General features: G+C 39.0%; 1 protein-coding gene across 1 annotated transcript; it reads left to right on the top strand.

Annotated features, from left to right (window-relative positions):
• The first annotated feature begins 1759 nt into the window (after positions 1-1759).
• Positions 1760-22604, top strand: EIF4E3 (eukaryotic translation initiation factor 4E family member 3). The gene is made up of 7 exons (XM_026722379.2): positions 1760-2176; positions 13391-13463; positions 13777-13871; positions 17071-17131; positions 18074-18140; positions 20704-20859; positions 20956-22604. The coding sequence occupies exons 1-7, from the start codon at positions 1998-2000 to the stop codon at positions 21000-21002; spliced, it is 678 nt and encodes a 225-aa protein (XP_026578164.1). The 5' UTR covers positions 1760-1997; the 3' UTR covers positions 21003-22604.
• Positions 22605-24071: the final 1467 nt, after the last annotated feature.

The following is a 24071-nucleotide window of genomic DNA, read 5'->3' as shown; positions in this document are numbered from 1 at the left end:
ATCTTACACAAAAGCAAAGTTCCATGACATTTTTCCAACTGCTTGTCTCATTAGTCCCAAGAGGAAGATTCTTTAAAATCCTTTGAATCTGTGTATGGTATTTGAATCCAAAATTCTTCTAGCCCTTTTACACATCTGCCAAGCACAGTAAAATGATCCTTCTTGTTATTCACATTTCTAAAAGTGCCTTTTATATATATTTCAGACAATGTCTCTGATGTCCTATACCAATAATGATGCTAATTTTCCTGTACCTGAACAGTAAGGGAGCTTATGAGAAAAGAATTGCAGAAAACCTTCCAGCAGATTATGTCCAAACTCTCTAGGGAGAATTCCTAAATATGAAACTGCTTGAGCTTTGCCTGACCTCATACATTTTGATACTAAAGCCTTGTTGCAGATAACAGAATCTTTCCTTGTTACAGAACACAGGAATACTAATATTATGGTGTAATCAGTGAATTCAGAAAGATGGGCTCCATAATCAGGAGTATTCAATGATAAGCTTTTGGTCTGAATGACCATGGCTTATTTTTCTGTTGTCTATATGTATTGCTGGTGGTTGTGGAAGGCATCTTCAGAGGCAGAGTGAACTGCTTTAGGGAGTATTTCTGGGCAGCCCATAGGGAATTAACAGGGACTGTTAAGTCCTGCTCAGTTGTTGGCCAGTGTCAATCAATCAGTGTTATTTCTGCCATAATACTGCCTACACCAGGATACTTGGGAGTACCTTAAAGTTTGAAGATTCCAGTATAAATCGTTAAAGTATTGTGTACGTTCATGTTTAGTTTACATGTTTACTTGTATCATACTGGAGATTCAGAGGAATAAAAACTGAAGTAGGATGAAGAGAGGCTGAACCAAAAGGCTAAGTATACCTAGGTTTGAATTTATCCTTGTATTTGAGTTTCTTTAAATACAGTAAAACTTTTCAAAGAAAAATTTACTTAAGTATAGGAATTACATGTTTCAATACATTCTCACTGAACTGAAACAAATACTAAGCTACCTTTATTAAAAAAAAACTTAAAGGGTAAATACAATGTTGCCTTCCCAATCTAGTGACCTCCAGTTTATTCCAATTGCAACTCCAAAACAATGGCCTCCAATTGGGGACTTGCCACTGCCACACCATTTGGAAGGTCTCCTCTTGAAGAAGGGACTTTGTCCAATCTACTAGTGGCCACCAGGTACAGAAAATGCTTGAAAGCTGCTGCTGCCACCTAGTGATGGTTCAGATTTATGCTCCCTTGGTTGAAAACTCTGCCTGCATTCATGGAAATAAACAGGCGAACCGAATTGCGCCTTAGCAAATTCATGTGTAACCCTTACCTATCCCATTGGTGCATTAACCATTAAGCAGACAAAGCATGTGCACCAGGCCCAAAGGAGGCACCACAAAGTTGAGAATATGGCTTCATTTGTACAGTACGTACAAAGGAGGGGGGGGGGCATCAAGATTTGTCAGTACTTAGGGCACCAGTGACCTTTATCCGCCACTGACCTATCCCAAAGGTGTTTTTCTTTTCCAAGAAGCAACTGAACTTTCTGGTTTTTCTCTGAAGCCGTTTCACTTCTCTTCCAAGAAGCTTGCTGAGTGAAAAGCGAAACGTCTTCAAAGAAAAACCAGAAAGTCCAATTGCTTCTTGGGAAAATTGCATCCTTGGAACGACCATGACCTGGATGAACCCTTACTTATCCACCGTCACTCTCCATTTCCCCCCCACCCGTGTCTTCTTGCTAACTTCAGACCGCCCGCATTGCAAGATGTCAGCTATCTGGCCAAGCGCCTTGCACAGCGTCGACTCTCAGCCGAAGAGCGAGTATAAGAGCCTCACGCATGTGCGCAGGGCTGCCGGCGGGCTGATCCGAGCCCCGGCACTTTGGGTAAGCCAGAGAGCGCCCCCTGGCGGCCGCTTGGCCGCCTATGCAGCGAGGCGGGCTTTCGCCGAACAAGGCGGCGCTGACTCAGCCAGGGCCGAAGGAAGCGCAGGGCAATGGCGCTCAGCCCCCCCGAGCGGCAGCCGGGCCCGCCTGAAACCCCGTGCCCGGCGCCCCAGCAGCAGGAAGACGAGCCGGACGCCGAGGCCGCCCTCGATTCCCAGCAACTGCGCGGCCTGGAGGCCGAGACCGGTGGGATCCCGCTCCACTCGCCCTGGACCTTCTGGCTCGACAAGTGAGTGCGGGCGGGGAGACCGGATGGGGAAGCGGGCGAGAAAAAGGGAGAGCGCTGTCTGCGCCCGGTTCGGCTCGGCTCGGCTCGGCTCGGCCTGGCGGTGGGGCGCGAAGGCGTCGTTCCTGGGCTCCCCGCGCCTTCGCCATCCCCGGCCCGCCGGAGACACCGAACGCCTGGCGGGGGAGAGTTGGCCTTTGTTGGCTTTCTCCTCGGCCCTTCCCCCTCACTGCGCCGGCAGGTCTCCGCTTTTTCAAGGGCACGAATTGCTCAAGCCCGGCAAACGGGAGTCTCTTGCTCCCCTTTGCCTCAGCATCTCGGCCGCCCACGCGTGGCTCCATCGCTGGACCCTCAGCCGGGTTTGCCTAGGAGCCCGTGTCTGCCTACCTGCAAAATGCCCGCGGGCTACAAGTCTACTGACATTCTCCTTGCTATTTCTGGCAACCTCGGAAGCCTCTGTCGTGATGATGGGAGGATAAGTAATAAGGGGGGGGGGTCCTTAAACAAAACGCAGGGGTGAGTGGGTGGGGGAGGGGAAGGAGCTCTGCGGTGGTCACTCTTCTCCCCTCCCCCACAGACTTTTAAAGTGGGCAGGAATTCAACAAGTGCACCTCCCTCGGATGCCCACAAGAGTTTTGGAAAGCACATAGAAATGGCGGCAAGGCTGGCAGAGTTAGTGCCTCGCTCTAAATTAAAAATGTGTGCTTTGTTTGTGTACGGTTTGGAGAAGGTGTGAAGCTACCCACTATCTAATAATTCATCTTTTGTGGCTTAGTTTTAGATATGAATTGGGTTACCGTTTTTCCTCTCCAAGAATAACAGTTGGAAGGGACCTTGGAGGTCTTCTAGTCCAATCCCCTGCTCAGGCAGGAAATCCTATACCATTTCAGACAAACAGTTGTCCAATCTCTTCTTAGAAACTGTGCTTCAAAACAAGCCCATGGCTAAGAGACTTGATTCTAGTTGACAAAATCAGAGAAAAGGGTTCGTCTGACTTTTGATACTTAGGCAATTTCATTGAACTTTTGAGTGCCTGCTTCTGAATTCTGAATATTAAGCATCACACTAATGTTATTTTAGAGGTTTAATTCATCTTTTCTAGAGGTTATTTTTAATTAGTTGCACTTTTCGAATTGATCCATGACCTGCCAACCTTATCCTAAATAGCTAATGTTCTGGACTGCACATTTTATCATCCTTACCAGGGTATTTGTGGTGGAAGATTTTAAGGGTTTTTTTTAATTATTGTGGGTAGATTTTGTTTTAATTTTGGGTTGAAAGTCACCCAGAATTTGGCTATTTGCATATTTAAATTAATTAAATAAATAAAAGTTCACTAGTGGCAGTTGTAACCCAATGTATTTTGGAGAGTGTCATAGTAGTAAAAACTACCTTAAGGTAGGGATTCCCTGCCTGGAAAAAGGTATTTTAGAGTGCTTTGATGTGAATGTTTTGTCTATATCTCACTTACCCAGATAATGAAGATAATTTAAGGGGAATGTTAAATGGTTTGATTTGGTTTAGTTGACAACAAATGGGAGACCTCCAGGATATTTGTAATAGTTGCTTTTTCTAACATATAAAATTTGAATCATAATTATCTTTAAGAAGTCTACATCCTAAGGAGCATTTTGCTGCTCATCCTATGCCACTCCTAATTCATCATAGTATTATCTTTTTTATAAAAAAAGACTAATAGGCAAGGCTTCCAGATAAAATGTGTTGCTTGCACAGGCATGAACCATTTTGAAGGAATTTAAATTTTAAATTGTACACCTCCCTGTTTAAGCATTATATTGCTATGCTTTAGCCTATAAACCTCATCACTTTAGTTTAAGGTGAACTTTTTATAAATTGTTAACTGTCCCATACATTGTATCTTGATCTTTTTCTGCATTCAATATTTTAAAATTGGGCTGCCTGAGAATCTATACTCCCTACATTCATGTTATTAAACACAGAAAAAACACACCCCTTATGCCCCCTCTCCATTTTACTGCAAACATAATCATTTCTAAAAATAACAAAGTATTTTTCCTGCACATTTATAAATCATGTTGACCTTTTCCCAGATCAAAACTCCCTCCATCAAAAATAATGTCAGTTATTCCAAAATTAGGCAGATATGCTTATTTGTACTGAATCAAATGATTGTGTGTGTGTGTGTGTGTGTTTTCTAATTTCTTGATATCCCAACACTTGTTTCACTCCCTGTCCAGTCAGATCATGTAAAAGGTAGCTGAGTTTCTTTACAGAACTGGAGTTGTAACTTGAGAAAGAAAGGAGACCTTAAGGAATAAACAGCTTCCTCTGAGGCAAGGCACTCTGGCCTAAACTATAAACTATTTAGGACCAATTGTATTTTATTAGCACTGCTGAACAGCTTGTCAAAAGAAAAGGACAAAACCAGATGATTTGTTTTCCATTTTAAATTTTAAAAGGAGTTCAATTTGATTTCAGTATCGGGTCATATAAGTCCAGAGTGCTGATTAATGACACTTATTTTCCCGTAGATATTGATTTGTTGCTCAGTGAAAATCTCTGGGTATCATAAACAGTTAAAAGTACTTGGAATGTAAGTGTACAGGGAAGTGTGATATGAGGGGATAGCATTCTGTACTCCCAGTTTTCCTTCCTTTTTTTTTTTTAGCTAGATTCCGGCTTCATTATACAATTAAGTACAAAATATTGTAATCTCATCCTGGAGAACTTCTCTTCATGTGGTCACTAAGAGGCAACAGTGATTTGATGGCATGTAATCAAAATCATTATGATGATGCCTAGATTGACGCTTATTCCATACTGATGTTTTCTTGCAGTCTTTGAATTGCACACACAGGTCTTGGGTCAGATTTTTTTTTTTTCATGAATGTGCCTGCTTACTGAAAAATAAAGGAATACAATAAATATCCTGCTTAGAATACCATTTTTGAATCAATGATGGGGTAACAGATACTAACATCAAAAATAATACAGATAGTCCTCATTTAATAATCACAATTGGGATTGGAAACTCTGTCTCTAAGCAGAATGGTCTTTAAATGAAACAACACATGGCCATACCCAATTTATGATGTCAACTCCACAGGGGCTATTAAGTAAATCACCTAAGGTTGTTAAGCATAATATTACTATAGGTAGTTCTTGACTTACTGTAGTTAGGCCTTTACTTATGACCAGAAGTGAGCCCAAAATTTCCATTGCTACAGCTGATTGTCGGGTATCTGGCACGCATGTGCAGGGGTGGAGGGGTGTGCATGGAAGATGTGCATACATGAGCAGGGATGCGCTGAGTGCAAGGGGATCTTGCACGCATGCTCAGATGTGCTGTGCATGAAGGGAATCGTGTGCATGCACAAAGATGTGCAGCACATGAGGGGGAATCGCACATGCATGCGCAGGGGGTGTTTGGGGGGGGCAGCATGCGTTGTCTTCTGGGTGCTGGCATGTGAGCGTGTGCAAGCGAGTGCATGCATAATTATCAGTATGGGAGCCAAAAAAGGTTAGCCACCACTGTCCTAGGAAGATTGCAAATGACAATCCCAGGTCCCCGTGACTCTGCAGCCATTGTAAATGTGCTCTGGTTGCCGTGTGCTGAATCATGATCGATTGACCATTGGGATGCTGAAGTTGCTATAACCTTAACAACTGACACTAAACCTTCTTTTTCAGCACTGTCCTAAGTTTGAACAGTTATTAAACAGGGAAGTAGTTAAACCTGTAGTGAAAAAAAAGTAAAACATGAAAAGTGTGAATAGTTTAAAAGGCCTTGTTAAAATGATGAGTGTGGTTCTTCTGCATGAGAGGCGGAATGAAAGTAAATAAGCCACTGCAGAAAACTCTACTGTACATGTATTTTGCAAGGTTTTTAATTATGGTAAGTAGAACAACATGCAAATAGACATCAGTTTCCAAACATAAAGTATAACCCCCATTTTGGACTATCATTCTGTAATAGAGAGATAGTTGGGTAAATACTTTCTAAAATTGGAGTAAATGTACATTTTTCTGAGAATAGCCATAGTAGCTAGAAGACTATTAACAATACTGCTTGTATTAAATAACCCCTAATGTATTGTTTTATATGAATTAGATTCACAAATATATGCAGAATTGATGGAATATACTCTTACAAATAATATCAGAGAAGATAGTCATAGTAATATTGAAATTACGAACAGGATATTCTAAAATGATCTCCATATTCAGATAGTCCTTGGGTGGCAATTGGAACCGGAATTTCCATCGCTAAGTGATGTAGTTGTAAAGCGTGACACTGTAAGACCATGTTGCTTAGTGATGGTAATCCAGACAGTCCTTGATGCCGTTGTAATCCCAGGACCAGTTTCTTAGGTGGGAGGAAATTGCGGGTCAGTGTGCAGGAGTCATGGAGCAGGGTTGCTATAAACAGGCGCTATTGAGCATGGAGGTGCCATGGGAGATGGAGGGTACTGCAGGGAGGCACTAGAGAATGTGGGTGGGTGAGGATGCCATGTGGGTGGGTGTGCTACAGAGTGGGAGTGGGCATGATACTGTGGGTTTGTCCATAATAATGGAGTATTGGCAGGAGGTGAGTGCTACAGAATACAAAGTCCCTGGGGTTCCTTGGAAGAAACAGTGCCAGGAGTGAAATTCCCTGCTGACTTTCCCATTGATGTTTCTTGTGAGAAGCCAGCAAGGAAGATTGTGACATCATAATTTATGCAATGTCATAATTGTGACTGGGCTCCTCAGCTCCCAGATCATGATCATGAAGTTGTGATGGCCACAGCTTCAGGAACTAAAGCCCCCTTCCTCAATACTGTCGTAATTTTTAACTGTCACTGAACAAGTGTCACAAGTTGACTACTTGTGTTTATGTTTTTAATCGCTGTCCTACAATCTTAAAGCTGCTAGCAGTAGATTAAAATAGTGAGCTGATTACTTTGGGTTCTTTACCAATTAATTCTGTCTACTTAAGCTGGTGCGTTCTAAGCAGATGTTAGGAATATTGCAACATTTTCCCTGGCCCATTTCTTGAACTAGACAGCTGTTGGGCTTCTTCCAAATCTACTTACTGAAATATCAGCATTCTCCTGTCCTTAACAGTTTGCTTCTATACCAATCTGAAGTTCTATAAATCAGTCTGTGAGCTTATAAGGTTCTGCTGCTATGTATGTTTACTTCCTCTTGTGCTTTTCCCACAACTATGATTTGCCCAAGTGTTACAGCAATTAGTAGACAACCCAGATGTTACTGTTGTCAAGTTTCATAATGAGTGTATCCTCTTGAGCATCTCAAAACAGATCTCTTGGACCTGGAATATTGTACTGGATTACATACCTTATACATACATACTGTACATACAAAAACCTTGGTTTTACAAGATTATTCTGCCATTCTTGCCTGTACTATAAGTTTCTGTTCATATTTTGCAGTGTACAATATTGTTCTCCTAAAATGCGTATTTAAACAGCAAATGGAAAATCCAGTCCATAGTGGGTAGTACTTTTACTAAGATCCCTCCATAATGCCACAAATGATGTGCAAACTTTTGAATTGCCTAGCATCCTGGTTGAACTAAATGGTACAGAAAGCAGTGGGTAGAAAAGAGAAGAAAGATTTGAGTGCTGTGGAATTTTCCTTGGTCACAAACAAGGAAAATTTGTAAATTGGAACTACTTTAATAATACACATTGTGTTCTTTCCCTGTGGATTAAATCCTTCAACCTTTTTTGTATTATTGGAAGATGCTGTGAGCAGCATCTATAATCTTCCTGCATTTTCTAGATTCAAATTTATTTTAACCTGTTTTTAAAATCATAAATAAAATTACTAACTTTATAATACATAATTGTCCTTGTTCTCAACTTGTGGTTCAGTGCTTCTATCTTCAGAATATTTAAAGAGAGTCACATTTATGAAGTTGCTGTTAAATGACATCCTCCACAAAGTACTAGAGAATCATTGTTTAACCCCTTGCTTTAAAAATGATTTGCTATTGTCTATGGCAGAGGTTTCCAAACTTGGCAACTTTAAGACTTGTGGACTTCAACTCCCAACTAGTATAGTCACAACTCTAAAAGTTGCCAAGTTTGGGGGATCCCTGGTCTATGGCATGGATGTCAAGTTATGAATGTTTCAACACTGGAGGTTTTTAAGAAGAGATTGGACAACCATTTGTCTGAAATGCTATAGGGCAATGGTGGCTAACCTTTTTGGACTCCTGTGCCAAAAATTGTGTGCACGCTCGCACTCGCGTGCCAGGACCCAGAAGGCAATGCGCACCCCCCCACACCCCCTAGGCATGCGTGCGTAATCCCCACCCACCCTGCTGCTCCCTTACCTGCACTGCGCCTCACAGCTGATTTTCGGCCGGTTTGAGGCCTTTTTCAGCCTCCCAAAGGCTTGAGGAATTCTTCTGCAGGCTTTGCAGTCCGAAAACTAGCCCCGCTTCATCACTTCTGGTATTTTCAGAAAAACGGGAAGTGCTGAAACAGGGCTAGTTTTCGACCTGCAGAAGCCTTCCTCAAGCCTTTGGGAGGTTGAAAAAGGCCTCAAACCGGCTGAAAATCAGTTGTGAGGTGTGCACATGCCCAGTGAGGTAAGTTTGCCTGCACTTGTGTGCCAGCACAAATGGCTCTGCATGCCACCTGTGGCATGCATGCCATAGGTTTGCCATCATGGCTATAGGGTTTCCTGCTTAGCAGGGGGTTGGACTAGAAGACCTCCAAGGTCTCTTCCAACTTTGTTATTCAATACTGACTTAATAGCACATAAATTGATTAAAAAAAGAAAGGAATAAATGGGCAGTTTAAAGGAAATAAGAAGTGGAGTCTCTCAAGGATCTTTTTGTGGCTGGTGTAACGTTTGTCAATTATCTTGATAATAAACTGAGGTGGCCATATTTTGTGGATAGTACAAAAATGTTCAAAATAATAAAACACAAAAGGGGATTGAACATGTCCAGAAAAATATCTTTAAATTGAAAAAATAACCAATCAAATAGCAAAAACCTATTTTAGTTTAAGTAGGTATAAAATGATATACCTACCTGGGAGAAAACCTATATTGGGATGGGGGTGGGGAAACAATAGTAACTTCATTAAACCTACATTGATAGATCTGAAGCTTTGAAAATAATAATTGAAAGAAACAATGCTATTATTTGCTATTATGTCTGTATTAAAGAGTGCATATTTTAAGTTTTTGAGATCTTGTGCTACCTTTTATTCTGCTCATTATTGTAAGCTCTTTTGTGGGCTATTGTGTAAGTTTGGAAAATTGTTGGTGCTTTAAGGAATGCAACTGTCACACTGACAGCTGGACAGTGGGTTTAATATTGCCTATTCTCTATGGCAAAGTAAACACAAATCTTTCAACATTAAGGTTGGCTTTTTTAAAAAAAATGGAACTGCAATGATTAAACCTGTAACAACAAACAATGAAGAAGGGGAATCCTTGTACTTATTCAATATGCTTAGCCATTATTTCTTTATCTGTTTGTGTAACTGTTATCAGTCAATAGTTCTAAACATACATTCAATTTGTTTTTCTGCTTTAGATTGGATCTCCTTTAGTTTAACAATATGTATATTTTCAAAGCTGCAAGGATGACATATTGTCATTCCTCATTAATATAGAATATTTAGAATACGGTATATGGTAACATTGATCTGTGGCTCCTTTATTCACACAACAAAATGCATGAATAAAATAAGATTATCATTGATAGTAAAAGTATGACTGCAGATACTCCTAAATCAAATCCAACGTTCTGTCATTTTATTGCCCTGGCTTCATGCTTCGCATATTTCTCCATTTTACTATAGTATTTGTCAGTTACATTTTCACCAGAACAAATTGCTAGTGCATATTGGGTACCTACATTGGCATTAGAATTAATCGCTGCTGGTAGATTAATTTGTGGAATAGAACATAATGTACAATACTTACATTTATGGTTAAGCATTCACACTGTGTTATACTGTGCCAGGTTCTGATGCTTTTCAGTACTTGCATGTACTAAAGTAGTTCCAGTGAAATTAGTTTTTTGTTGAAGTAAGATTTAAGTGATCATTATTTAACTTGTAACAAGTAAATTCATAGTGGATTGCCATCTAGTGGTTAAAAACAGGAGTTGAATAAAAGAATTTGTCAAAACATGAGAATGATGAATTTAATATCCATTTAATCCCTATGAAAATGCAGGAGATATACACCACTGTGCTAAAATAAAAGCTGAAACTAAATATTAGAATTAAAATTAAATTATGGAGAAGGTATATAATTAATGTAATAGTGAAATATTTTTCCCCAACTTGTCTTTTTTCAATATCTGAATGGAGTTGTACTGTATATAGTTATAATGTGGATTTATGCATTCTTACTTATAAATGCAGTTTGGGAATTTAATCCAAGTTAGGTGGGTATACAATTGCAGCCTAAACAGCTTAAGTAGGTTTAAATGCTTTTTGGTTTAAATAGGCTAACAGAGTGAACAATTGTAACTTTGCACATTTTTATTACATAAAGTACCGGTATGTAAAATCCCCTGTTTTTTCCACTGTGTGATTTTCTTCATCACTATGGTTGTATGTATCTGTGCATTTATTTATAGAAGTTATACATTGTTTTTTATTATGAAAACAATTAAATTATTGATTCTGAGAAGTTATGACTATCCTATACAATGGAATACAAACATATAAAATGATAAAGCAATACCATTATTAAGTAATAATTAGAGCAGATAGCAAAAAGCTAGATATAGAAAAATGTAAAATACTTGGGTCATAACCAAAATTTCAATTTAAAGTAGAAATATTTTGCAACATGGACCCATCTAATCTTCACATGGAATTTGTTTCATGTGGTGGATTATCAATAAACCAATCTCCACATCATAGCTAGTCATGGTTTTTCCAGCAAGACATTTCTAGAATGCAAAGACCCTGGGGTGTGGCACAAAGGCAACACCATCAAATAAGAAAGAAATGTCCCTTTAATACCTCCAACTTTGCCCCCAATGTCCAGGTTAACTTCAGCTGGAGGAAAAACTCACCCAGGAACAGTCTTTAAGTGGAGGAAATTCAGTCCAAAAACAAAGTACATACAAACTGTAAAAAATCCACACAAACCACACTGCAGTAATTGACTTGACAAGGCAAGAGAAGGAATTGCAGACTTGAAAGCCCAGCAAAACACACACAGTTGGGAAGATGCCAGGAACCCTCAACGATACCAGATAATTCACGATTTGCTCCCAACAACTTTGCTGTACGCAGCTTCCCTTTCTAAACACTGTGTTCCCAGCTACAGCTAATGAAAGGAATCAGGGTCCTTTCCTCCCCTGTAAGCCATGCAATTTACGTCACTCCCTTCTCTGTTCCTCCCTGCGTGCCCTAGGATGAAGAGGGGGTGGGCCTGGGTCTTCCTCCGAATTCCCTCTCCCCTGCTCTGCCTAGCTGGCTTTTACCCTTCCCCAGTTTCTTCCACAGCCAACAGAGCCACACTCCCACTCCCTGTCAGCTGGTCGGTCTCCCCCTCCAAATCAGATTCCGACAGGGGCATGACAATATACGTATGCATGGAAATAGGTAATCCTCCAATAACATGATCTGAAGCTCTGGAATCTAGCTTGGTATTTGACTGATGTTCACTCTTCAATATAGAAATATTGTGTTTTATTAAAAACCCTTGAGCAACTTAGTAATGGCATTTTGTAATGGCTCCTTAGAGGTAATTCCCATGTAAAATATGTTAAAATAATTCAGACCTGAAGTTATTAATGCATTAGTGCATTGTTTGTCAAGTTTAAGATGCTGGCTGGGGAATTCTGGGAGTTGAATTCCAGACATCTTAAAGTGGTTAAGGTTGAGAAACACTGCATTAGGGCAATAACCATTCATTCATGATCAACCCTATCCAGGAAAGACTGCATGTATCACTCCAACTAAAACCAGTAACATGTTTTTAGGCACTGATAATTTTGCAGATCCCACCCAACTCAAACCTTCCTCCTGCAGGAGGGTACAATAACCACAGTGCATAAAACTAAACTGAATATGGGAAACACTCACCAAACCTAAATCTTAGTAGGAACTACTAGCTTTACCTAATTACCCTTTTATGGTCTGTTATTGCACAGAAACATTGGCCATGAACATTCATGTTGTATATGCAATAGAAAAGAAGAAATGCATGTTATTTTGAATGTCACCACTTTGCTACCAATCTCCTAATGGCTGTATCAATTATAATGTTAAGTACCATTGGAGATTGTTAGGAATATGAGTCACCTAACAGCTATTTGGGTTAGAAATATATAAACCAGGATAAACATTCTAAAACTGTATCTTTAAGAAAATGCAAAACTGTAATTAGGTGTGGTTTCTCAAATGGCCATAAGATGGAGGCAGAAACCTGGGTTGTTTAGTCTTCATCTCAGAAGAGAGAGTGTCTCAGTCTCTGTTTCCTTCTGTTGGAAAGAGTTGCCCTTCCTTCATTTTTCCTAATTGACTGATATTACTGGATTTGATGTAAGTCTGATACTGAACTGTTTTTTGACACTGGACTTTGATATTTGGATTATCCCTGGATTGAAAACTGACTGATTTACTTGTGAATGACTTTGGATTGCTTATTTTGGACTTTGCTTAAACCTTTCTGGAAGTAAAAAACGTACATTTACTGTACAGTGTATCTGTGTGCTCTGTGTGTATTATTCAAACACTTCTCTCAAATACGTCTCCCTGTATGCGCTCATTCTCCTAATGGGGAATTACCTCAACAGAGATTTTAAAAAGGATTACATGTTTATGAGTATTAGCATCTAAGGCAGGGGGCCAGATCTGGCCTGCGGGGCCATCCTGGAAAAAGCAAAGGACTAGCGCACAGTGCTTCTGCCAGTGAAAATAGAGCTTGGTTTTTGCTGACAGGGTTGCAAGAGGCTGTTGCAGCTGAAAACAGAGCTCAGGAGCCTGTTTTCTTTAGCAGAGTGCTCAGGCCATCACAGGTGCCCCTGACATGAGTGACATCAAACTGGCCATGCCCACTCCAGCTCCCACAAGGTCAAACACAACCCTGATGCAGCCCTCAATGAAATTGCGTTTGACACCCTTGATCTAGGGTAAACTGCTTTATATGTGTAACATCAATTTTATGGTCACTGTTTTTAATTCTCTGGTGTGTATTGAGTACATTTTGTTTATACAATTATCTTCTTTTACATTTAAGATCCCTACCTGGTACCACAGCAGCTGAATGTGCATCAAATTTGAAGAAGATCTACACAGTAGAAACTGTACAGGTAAAAATGTGTGTTAAGCATGATAATTGTATAATGGAATACAAAATTATGATGGTCTCAGATTTTAGGAAGGAAAGTTTCTTAAGCCAAAGGAGACTGTGAGCATTTTACTTGTTGTCACTGCATTAACTGCCAGTGATTGAAAAGAATTTGAGGCAGTTTCTCTTTAGCTGAACATACTCTTCAGTGCAGCTGAATTTTTGTGTGTGTAAAGCAGATGCTTTATAATTGAGCTTTGAACTTTTCCTAAACAAATGGTAATTTCATATTGTTTGCTGGTATTTGTAAATTAATAAAATCATTATCCATGTAGATCTTCTGGAGCGTTTATAATAATATTCCTCCTGTGACAAACCTGTCTCTGAGATGTAGTTATCATTTAATGCGTGGAGAAAGACGACCACTGTGGTACGTATTCAAATGATTGATGTGTTTTGGGAATCTGTTGTATTTATTGGTGGGGGGGAGCAATATAAAAGACATTGGGAAACAAAGAACAGAAGAATATTAGGTACTTTTTTTTTACTATGTCTAATATGGGACATTAACATTAAGATGATTCATGTTTGTCTTTCAAAGCTTCATGGATTGTTCTAGTTAAAAGTTCATGTTAAGCAATACAATGTTTGCCTATTGCATGTATTTGAACTAAAACACACTTTGCAAAATTTTGGTAGAACTTTACTAATGAATGCTTGCAACAATGCTGCTGAAAAGCCAAGGTCTACTTTTGAGTTTGCAGTGATAAATCAGTTGAGCCACTTTTTCATGTAATAGTTTACTGTTCTTCCCTGAAGTCCATACTTTCACTTACAATTGTAGTGATGTCATCTGCATCCTATCATAAATCAGAGATGAGTAGCTTGTAGGCCCCATTTGCTGTAGTGCCCCTCATCTCAGTCCCCTCCCATCATTTTAAATTTTGGCAGCAGGCAGGCAAAGAGGAATAGTGGCATTTACTGAGTTATAGTAAAACAAGTTTTTTAATTTTTTAATTTAAAAACAACTTTCTCCAAATGAAAAAGAGACTAGAATTTCACCATCATTTCTCCAAATAATACTATCCTATACTTTCATTTCCCCCTGTGGTTGTCCCTCAGTATGTAAAGTGAAACCTTCATTTTGAAAATTGCTTATATTGTCTAAAGCAGTGGTTGCCAACCGGTGGGCCATGGGAAAATTTTGGTGGGCCGCAGAAGAAATGGCCCCCAAAAGCAATTAAACTGGGCCGTGCATTTCTTTCACCTCCTGGCTCTCCGAGGGACCCTGGAGTCAGGCCCCTGAAATGCACACGCCAACCAGCTCCTACACCCGGCGCCAGCGGCAACAGCAGTCCCCTCCCCCAGCGCCCGCTGTCAGCTCTTCCCCATTAGTTCTCTAGCTTTGAATTGCTCCTGGCTCTCTCTCTTTCCTCCCCCCACCCCCATGAGCAGGCAAGAAAGGAAAGGGAGACGGAGTCGTGCACAGATCTCCCCTTTTCCAGCCCTTGCTGCCTCTCCCAATATTGAAGCCTCGGAAACTCAGGCAAAGCCACCGCAGTGGTAGCGTCCTGAGTTGCCTTGGCATGCTGGGTTAGTTAAGAATCGCCCTACCCAGAGAAGGAAGTGGTGCTGGAGGAGGAGGAGGCAGTAGTGGAGAAGCAAGCAACTCAGGACGCTACTGCTGTGGCGGCTTTGCCTGCATTTCTGAGGCTTCGATGTTGAGAGAGGCAGCAAGGGCTGGAAAAGGAGAGCTGTGCACAGCTCCAGCTCCCTTTCCTTTCCTGCCTGCATGTGGACAGGGGGAGGAAAGAGAGAGAGCCAGGAGCAATTCAAAGCTAGAGAACTAATGGGGAGAGCTGACAGCGGACGCTGGGGAAGGGACTGTTGTTACCGCCGCCACCATGTGTGGGAGCAAGCATCTCAGGGACCTGAGCCAGGCGGCACGGGAACTGCAAGTGGGAGCATTTGATGATTTCAAAGAATTCCTGGAACACGGTATATTGGTGTTTTGTATGTCTCAGTGAAAGAGTGAGCTTTGTTTCGTCTCCTTTCCTGCTCTGGTACTGCGAGAGATGCTTTCTCTTCCCCCCCCCAAAATAATCACTGGCTGTGGCTGGGTTTGGCAGCGAAGTGCTAAAGTGAGCGAAGTGCCCCCAGAGACACGTTTCTTTGCCTGTCTCCAGGTGACGATGGAAGAGCCTATCCCCAGCTTTTCCTCAGCTGCAGATTTGAGCCTCTCAATCCTCCACCTGGGGTCTGAAAGGAGCTCCCACTTTCTCCCCCTCCCCTCCCCCAATTAATCACCAAGAGCAGCAGTCCTTCTGCAGGCAGATGCCTGCTGAGAAGCCCCTGGAGTGGCAGCCAAGGGGTGCTGCCCCCCAAGGAGAGCAAAGCCCCTTTTCTGCCTCTGCTTCTCCCAGCGGCAGTTGCCATGAGGCCCCTCAGCTCAGACACAGACACACAGACACACACACATCTCCTGCCCACTCTTCTGTCTCTTTGGAAGGTGCCAGGTGAGGGGAGGCTTCCAGCCTGGAACATTTTATTTTGTTATCATTAAGCATTTACATTTTTGTTATAATTAAATAACTGTGTGTGTGTGTGTGTGTGTGTATGTATGTATGTGTGTATCGTGTGTGTGTGTGTGTGTGTGTGTGTGTGTGTATATATATATAATTTATATTTAACAAAAAAAATTATATTAAATATATTAACTTTTTTTAAAAATCGTATTAGTGGTCCTCGGGATTTAAAAGTATGAGTTTGGTGGTCCCTGAGATCCAAAAGGTTGGTGACCCCTGGTCTAAAGTGCTCCCTGATTGAAATAGAAATGTTGGTGAAAGTCTGTAATGATTCTCAGTCATCCAGGTCATGGTTATCCCAAAGGTGCTTTTTCAGGAGGCAACTGAACTTTCTTTTTTCTTTGAAGAGGTTTCGCTTCTCATCCAAGAAGCTTCTTCAGCTCTGACAAGATAGTGGGGAATGGAAGGATTTATACTCTTTGCAGACAGCTGGTCATTTTCATCCTTTTAGAGGGTCCTTGAAGCACTTAGAGGTTTATCTGTGTCCTTAGAGTCAGTGCTTCTGTGTCCTGAGTAGTGCTTCTGGTTCCTGGAGTCTGCAATTTTTCTCTCTCTCTGGAAATCATTCCTACTCCCATACCATTCAAAGGGTGTTCATTCCTAAATTGTATAGCTATTTGAATGTAGAAATGTTGGTGGTTATTTCAGATTGTTTAGTTAGACCACCTAAGATCATGAAGAGAATTTCATATTTTCCCTAGAAACAGGAAATTTATATAAGGCATATGTAGTGGAGGAAATTATTTTGCTAATTCAGTTTGTTGGTCTTAGAACAAAATTAAGAACTCAACAGGAGTTTTAAACCTAAAGCTTATTGATGACCATTAATTCGCCTTTTCTTTTTCTGAAAAGGAAAGTGTTTCTTCTTAATCAATGCCACAAAACTCGGGAGAAACAGAAAATTTAAATGAAATAACATTCTAAGCTTCCGACTTCTTGTGTGTTACTAAGTTCTCTTCATGATGTTTCTATGGAATAAACGTAGCCCTGCATTCACACTATTGTAAAACTGTATAGTGAATCTTGTGTTTTTTCACAAATCAGGGAAGAAGAAAGCAATGCCAAAGGAGGTGTATGGAAAATGAAGGTGCCCAAAGACAGTACGGTATGTTGTTTTAGTGTGCATGTAATTTTATGTTCAGGTATATTAGTGCAGAGAGACTCATATCACATTTCCAGTTACATGGGTTATATAACTTGGAACCTACACAGCATTATTTAGTGTCACATAAATAAAAACAAAGCCTGTTCATAAAGTTTTCTCTCTTTCTGCATATCTTCCACATGCTTTGTTTAGGGGAGGATTTTTCAGCACACCAAGTGTTCACTCATCAAAAGAACACTTATTTGCTTGCCTTATCTTAAGAATTGTGACACTTAAGTTTGCATATCACTGTCAGCTTCTTCTAGTTCTGGCTTAATTCAGTGCATAAATTATTAGTGGAATTATTATTAAATTAAAAAGTTTTGTTTTCAGTGATAAAACCCCTGCTGCCACTCTGTTTCCTTTTTTTGTGTCTGCCCATTAATAGATAGCCAAGATATTTAGACTTTGAGCCTCTAGGGCAGAGGCATTCCAAACCTTGTGAGCAGTCACCAGAACTGTACCATATGGACAGACAAAAGGTGATGTACTAATGGTAAATGTAAGTGTAGTCATCATTTACCATTCATGGTGTTTGTAAGTGGACAAATTAATAGAATTCTGTGCAGAATGAGCAGAAAAACTGACACAGGAGCAATAATCTAACCAAATCAGTTTCTAGACGAAAGAATCCTTTTTCTTTGTATCCTCAGTTAGGAATGTGCAGTGTTTTTATAAAACATGATTAAAAGGATATTAGTTACATTACCTGTTCAGTTCAGCAGCTTCCAATCCATAAATATTTTTCTGCAAACAATTATGAATGCAAAGCTATAATAATATGCATAGCTAAAATAACATGGTAGTTATTGCAAGAAGTTCATTGCAGGTCAAACTGGATATGTAATATGTGGCAAAAAATACATGGCATCTTAATTTCCTTTTTTTTTTTTTTTTTGCTAGTCTGCAGTTTGGAAAGAGTTACTGTTAGCTACAATTGGAGAGCAGTTTACAGACCATTGTGCGACAAGTAAGGATATGTTTTTATTATTTGATGTTTGCTTTAACTTGTGAGCATCTGGTGCCTAAGCTTGCTGACCATTTTAATTTAGCTGGCCAATGTTTGCTAGGACTTTCACATTCATAGTGGATTGGTTTTTGGCCCGAGTCAGCTGGTACTAAAAGGTACCTGCACTGATTTTTCTTCAACTTTATCTAAGGGTGAAGCCAACAGAAACAGTAGTTTCATTCAGTTATATGTGTATATGTTTGACATGTCAGTTGGTGTTTTTTGTAATCTTTTTTTTTTTTTTTTGGTAAGGATTAGTTTACAAAATCTGCCCAGTTTTTATGGGCACAAGGCTATCACCACACCTACACAAAAGGAACAGAAAAAAAATATGATCTTAGAAAAGATAATGCTACGTTTTATCTGCTAGCACTGTTGCCAAACGGAATGGAAAGCTTGACTTTTATCCTGGTGTGTAGCTTACTGACTAGAAAGAGAGCAGTTCCTCTTGATGAGGTCAAAACAAAGAAAGAGAAATTTAGGTCATAGAGTCAAATACCTAATCAGTGAAGGAATCTAAATTAAAAATATCCCCAACAGATGGGACTGTCTCATCTCTGCTTGAACATAGGCAGCGAATGGAACCCACCTTCTTGGCTGGGTCATTGATTCCATTGTCAAACTGCTCTTACCATTGGGAAAAGGTTTGCTTGTGTGACATCCTTTCGTGTATTTATCTACCATTTTACTCTGTTTTTATATTATTCCCTCAGGGTTCTCTTGACTAAACATACCATGTTCTTTCAGTTTGAATGTGTGGGGCTTTGTTTTTACCCACAATCATTCTCACTGAAATCATCTTTCTCTGTTTTCATCTGTTTCAGTTTTTCTGAATATCTTTCTTAAAGTGCAGTGCCCAAAGTGGGCAGAGTGTTAAGATGGGTTTGTCCAACACAGAATATCATAGAACAATTATTTGATTTGGAAATGATACAGTATAACATTACATTTGACCTTTTGTAGCCACAGTATACCACTGATTCATATTCGGTTTGCAATCAGACAGAATATTCGGTTTGCAATTAGTTAGTACTTAGAACCCTTTTTTGCAAAATACCATCAAGTCTGTATCTTATTTATTTTGTTTCCAACATTTAATTATTGTTTCCTAAAGTGAAAAGATTTGCATGTATTTTCATTAAAATCCGCCCTGTTATTTTCTCTAAGCTATCAAGATTTTTTTGAATTATTTCTTCTGATATATTCTCTACCTCATATATTCATCTGCAAATTTAATAAATGTTTCCTATACCTTTTTATAAAAATTGTTAATAAAAATACAGAGTACAGAACACATATCTGAAGTAGCCACTCAGTTATCTCCCTCCACTGTAATAAGGAGCTTTCGATTAGCATTTTGTATATTTTTAGATAGTTACATATCTATTTAATTGTCAGGAAAACCTCATCAGATTACTTTACTAAAATCAATATATGTTCCTTCTCCATCATTCCATATTCTGTGGAATAAGGATAATATTTGTTCTTGACAAATCTATGTTGGCGTCTTGTAATTGTCATACGTTTTTGCAAGAGGTTTACAGATTAATGTCTTTATGATCTGTAGTAGAATCTTTCCCGATACTGACTGATATTGATTGGTGTGTACTTTATTGGATATTATCTTTCCCTTTTTTGAAAATGAGGGCAAGATCCTGTTGTCACTTGGCACTATGTCAGTTCACATGATTTCTTCAAAAAGATTTGGCCGGATAGTTTGTTCCTTCAGTAGGATGCAATTAATTATGAATTTTAGCTTTGATGATATTATTTCTCCACTTGAAGGCTATATGTATGTACTTTTTCATCATGACCTCTCTTTCCACATTGTATATATTTGTGAAGCCACATTAGCTTCTGTTGCCATCCATTTTCTTCCTGTCTTTAGCATTTTGTCTTTTAGTATCTTTTGAGGAAGTTCCATCTGTCTTCAGCTCCTTTTCTTATTAACTTCTCCTGCCATGGATTCATTCTTGCTTGGAATCCAAAATACACAGCTGACTATTCAGACTTTACTTTCCCTTAAAATCAAGACCTCAAGTGCTACAGTTATTTTTCTCCTAATGTTCATGGCTGCTTTCTGTTCCTTGACTAAGTCTTCCCTGCTGCCAGTGGTTAAGGTTACGTCTAGGATAACTGATTCTCTTACACAATACTCTTCACCCTCTGAAACTCAGTATAGAAATATTGAGGTAGAATGTTTAGCATTGCATGTCAAAGAACATAAACATGTCTTTTCATTGTGATTGTTACACTTTATTTAATAAGCTCATTTCGTGTCTCTGTTTGTAGGGTAAGAGTTCTGTTCTATCACTTGACTCCCAACAACTCTGGTCAAAAGCATTGAAAACAGTACCAAAGTAAATAAAAATAAAGAAGTCAAAATTGGCAAAGATGACAAAACCAGAGAGGAATAAAAAAGAACAGATCTCCATAGCCCAAAGGAGGCTTCAATCATTCTTGCCAAAGGCCTGGGCAAAGTTTTTTAAAAAGCAAAATAATATTGTTTTTTTTTTCCCAACAGATGATGAAGTAATTGGTGTTAGTGTCAGTGTCCGTGACCGGGAAGATGTTGTTCAAGTCTGGAATGTAAATGCATCATTAGCAAATGAAGCTTCAGTTTTAAAAAAGATCTATGAGCTTCTGCCCCAGACATCTTTTAAAGCAGTTTTTTATAAACGTAAGTGGCCTCTGCACGCGATGTAAGTAGAGCTCAATGTTTACAAACTGTATCAACAAAATCTATTTAAGACTCACGAGCTATCTTGCCTTTCAGCCCATAAAGAACATCATGCTTTTGAAGGTAGACGTGGGAGACATTAACAAGGACAGAACTTGGAAGATTTTTCTAAGATCACCGCAACAGAAAGATGGACAAAACATTTACAAAAGCACCACAACCCTTAGTATATTTTTTTAGATCTTTGTATTCCTCTTGAGCCACTGGTACTGAAAAGCAAGGAGAACTGCTGCCTCAGTAGCTGATACTATTTTGATTTGTCAGCTCAGTAAATCAGTTTCTTTTAGTATTCCTTTCTTTTTAAGGTAGAAGACTACAGTTAAGCAATTCTCGGTATCTGCTCAAACTGCAAATGTGCAGAAGCATGATATGCTGCTTCTTTTTTTTTCTAGATCTGTATCTAGATAAATCATAGCTTAGGGAACCATGTTTTCTGAATTTGTTTTTAGACATTCCTATCATGTTCACATCTAGTTGTAGATTACTCCCCACCCCACCCCACCCAAAATGTGCACTGTTCTAATCCGCAATGACTAATTGAATCATGCCAATTCTTCCCAATCTCCATTAAACAAATGGAACTTTTACTGCACCTCTGCTATCTGGCTTGCTTTTTAGCACCCCATAACCTTTGCACTTGATAATGCTTATTCTGTAATGATGTTTTAATGATGAATAGAGCCTATAAATTGAGGATACAGTTCTATTTTGACAAGGTCTGGGGGGAGAAAGCCCTTAAGAAAGATTGACTTGGTCCACACCCATTAATCACCCCTCATTCTTGAAATTCTAAGCTAGGCAATGCTTAGATTGAAGCACTGTTTGTGATTATGTATCTACTGTGATTTCTATGATAGTAGCAGCACTTGAGTTGCTACAATTGTGCTGTTAGTGCAGAGACTACAGTCAAGTGTGAAGCAGTCAATTGTTAGTTGATGTCTGTTTTATGGCTATTTCAAAAATCTTAACGTAGAAGAATAAGTTTTCATTGGGAAACCCTACAATTTTTATTTCTTATGTTTGATTTTTTTTCTTAACACTATATTTTATGTATCTCTGAAAAATAGATAATGCTTTCTACTATGTTCTCACTTAAAATACAAACTTCACATGTCTATTCTTCATACTTATAATAATATACCTCCCCTCCCATCATCCTCAATACAATAACAACACATACTTTATTTATCCTTTAAGGTCAATATCAATTGAATAGTACCTTTATGGTTAACATAATCAGTACAATTTTGTGTAGTTACAAGTTATAACGCCTTAAGTACACTTTTCAGCATAGAGAGAAGTCAATTATATTTTAAAGCATGAATGTGAACTTTTCAAATTGGTTTGTGTGATTTCCTCCCCATACTAATTTATTGGAGGTTGCAATACATTTTTATTTTTTATTACAAAACCAAAGATTTATTTAGTTCCTCAGCAGAGGATGCCGATGTGCTAGAAGGGACGTTCATTCCCATCTAAGCAGAATTACTGGATTAGTATTAGTATTTTGAAATTTGTTCTGACTGCACTGATATCAATTCACATTTAATCGTATAAGAAGGTGGCTGTTGGAATTCATTACATTTATGAATCAAGTTTTTCTTTTTAATTTTGTACTAGTTCATCTGTATTTATGAATTAAACTTGTGCATTTACCAAACCTTATTAAAAGTTTTATAAATTCATGTGTATGGTCAGTAATTACATTTTATATTTTCACTTTTTAGAACTGTAAGGCTTCTCAGACCTCAACATACATACATACATACATACATATTCATAATTCTTTCAAGAATTTAGTGCTGTATAGTATATCTACATCTACTAATAAAATTTGGAGCTGAAGAAGGTATAAATAAAATGGCAAAAACATTTGTGTCCCATTGAGAAAACTGTTGATAGATGGATTGAAATATGATTCATTTAGGACATTCTCGACGTTTTTTGGCATATCTCTCTCAACTTTTTCTTTTTATTTATTTGATTTCTCAATCATTTACAAGATAATAGGTAAAAGTATAAACATGAGTAAGAATATAGGAAATAGGTACGAATAAATGGGGACAATAGGACAGGGATGGTAGGCACGATGGTGCACTTATGCACCATCATGTTATTTCCCTTCCTGTTATTTAGTCTCTATGATAATATAAGAAAATAAAGAGTGGCCGTTTCCTCATCATGTGGCAGAGCAATCTAGTAGTTATTTTGCCAACTGTCAAAGTAAAGGAACCTTCAGAAACTTGATTATATTCAGAATGCCCTGGGGTGATCCACATATTTGATGTTGTCTGTCTTGCTTTCCTGCCGATTCATGGGAAAAAAGTGATTCAAGCGTTTAAAGACAATGTTGAGGATTGTTCCATACTTTGGCTAAAGTCAATGTTGTGTTTAAAGACGAATGCATTTAAAAACAATGTTTAAGATGTGTTTAAAAACAAGGTTGAAGATAATTCCATATTTTGGCTAGTTCAAACTTCCTGTGTGTGAAGTGTTTCAGCAGCAATAACTCCTTCATATTAGTTGTGCAAATAATTTTTATGCAGTATCTCATGAGCCCAGTAAAACGATCATGGTTGCTCTAATAATGATAAGTTATTGCATCATGTAGACATGAAGGAAGCTTTTTTAATGGCTTCTAATACCATCAAGCAAAGTATCTTCTTGGGCTACTTAACTAACTAAAAAATGTAATTCCTTCTAGAGACTGGTATCTGCAACAGCTTAAGCCACAGGACTGTTTTGCCCTTTGGCATCTGGTAGACCTGCCCCTAATTTACAGGTAGCCCTCTACTTACAACTGTTCATTTAGTGACTGGTCAAAGTTACAATGGCACTGAAAAAAGGTGATTTATAACCAGGGGTGGGATTCAGGTTTTTTAACAACTAGTTCTGTGGGTGTGGCTTGGTGGTCATGTGACTGGGTGGGCATGGCCAGCTTGACATCACTCATGTCAAGGGGCGTTTCTAACCTGGCTGCTCATGAAAGTGAGGGTGTTAAACAACTGTCATAAGTGAAAGATGGTCATAAGTCACTTTTTTCAGTGCCATTGTAACTTTGGTCACTAAATTAACTGTTGTAAGTGAAGAATTACATGTACAAAAATACAAAAAGCTGCTTTGCTTGCAAAAAGCTGCCCTAAATACCAATC

Source organism: Pseudonaja textilis, chromosome 2 (assembly GCF_049901715.1).
Source record: "Pseudonaja textilis isolate UNSWEBS1 chromosome 2, rPseTex1.2, whole genome shotgun sequence".
Taxonomy (NCBI): domain Eukaryota; kingdom Metazoa; phylum Chordata; class Lepidosauria; order Squamata; family Elapidae; genus Pseudonaja; species Pseudonaja textilis.
This window is presented reverse-complemented; position numbering and strand designations above follow the sequence as displayed.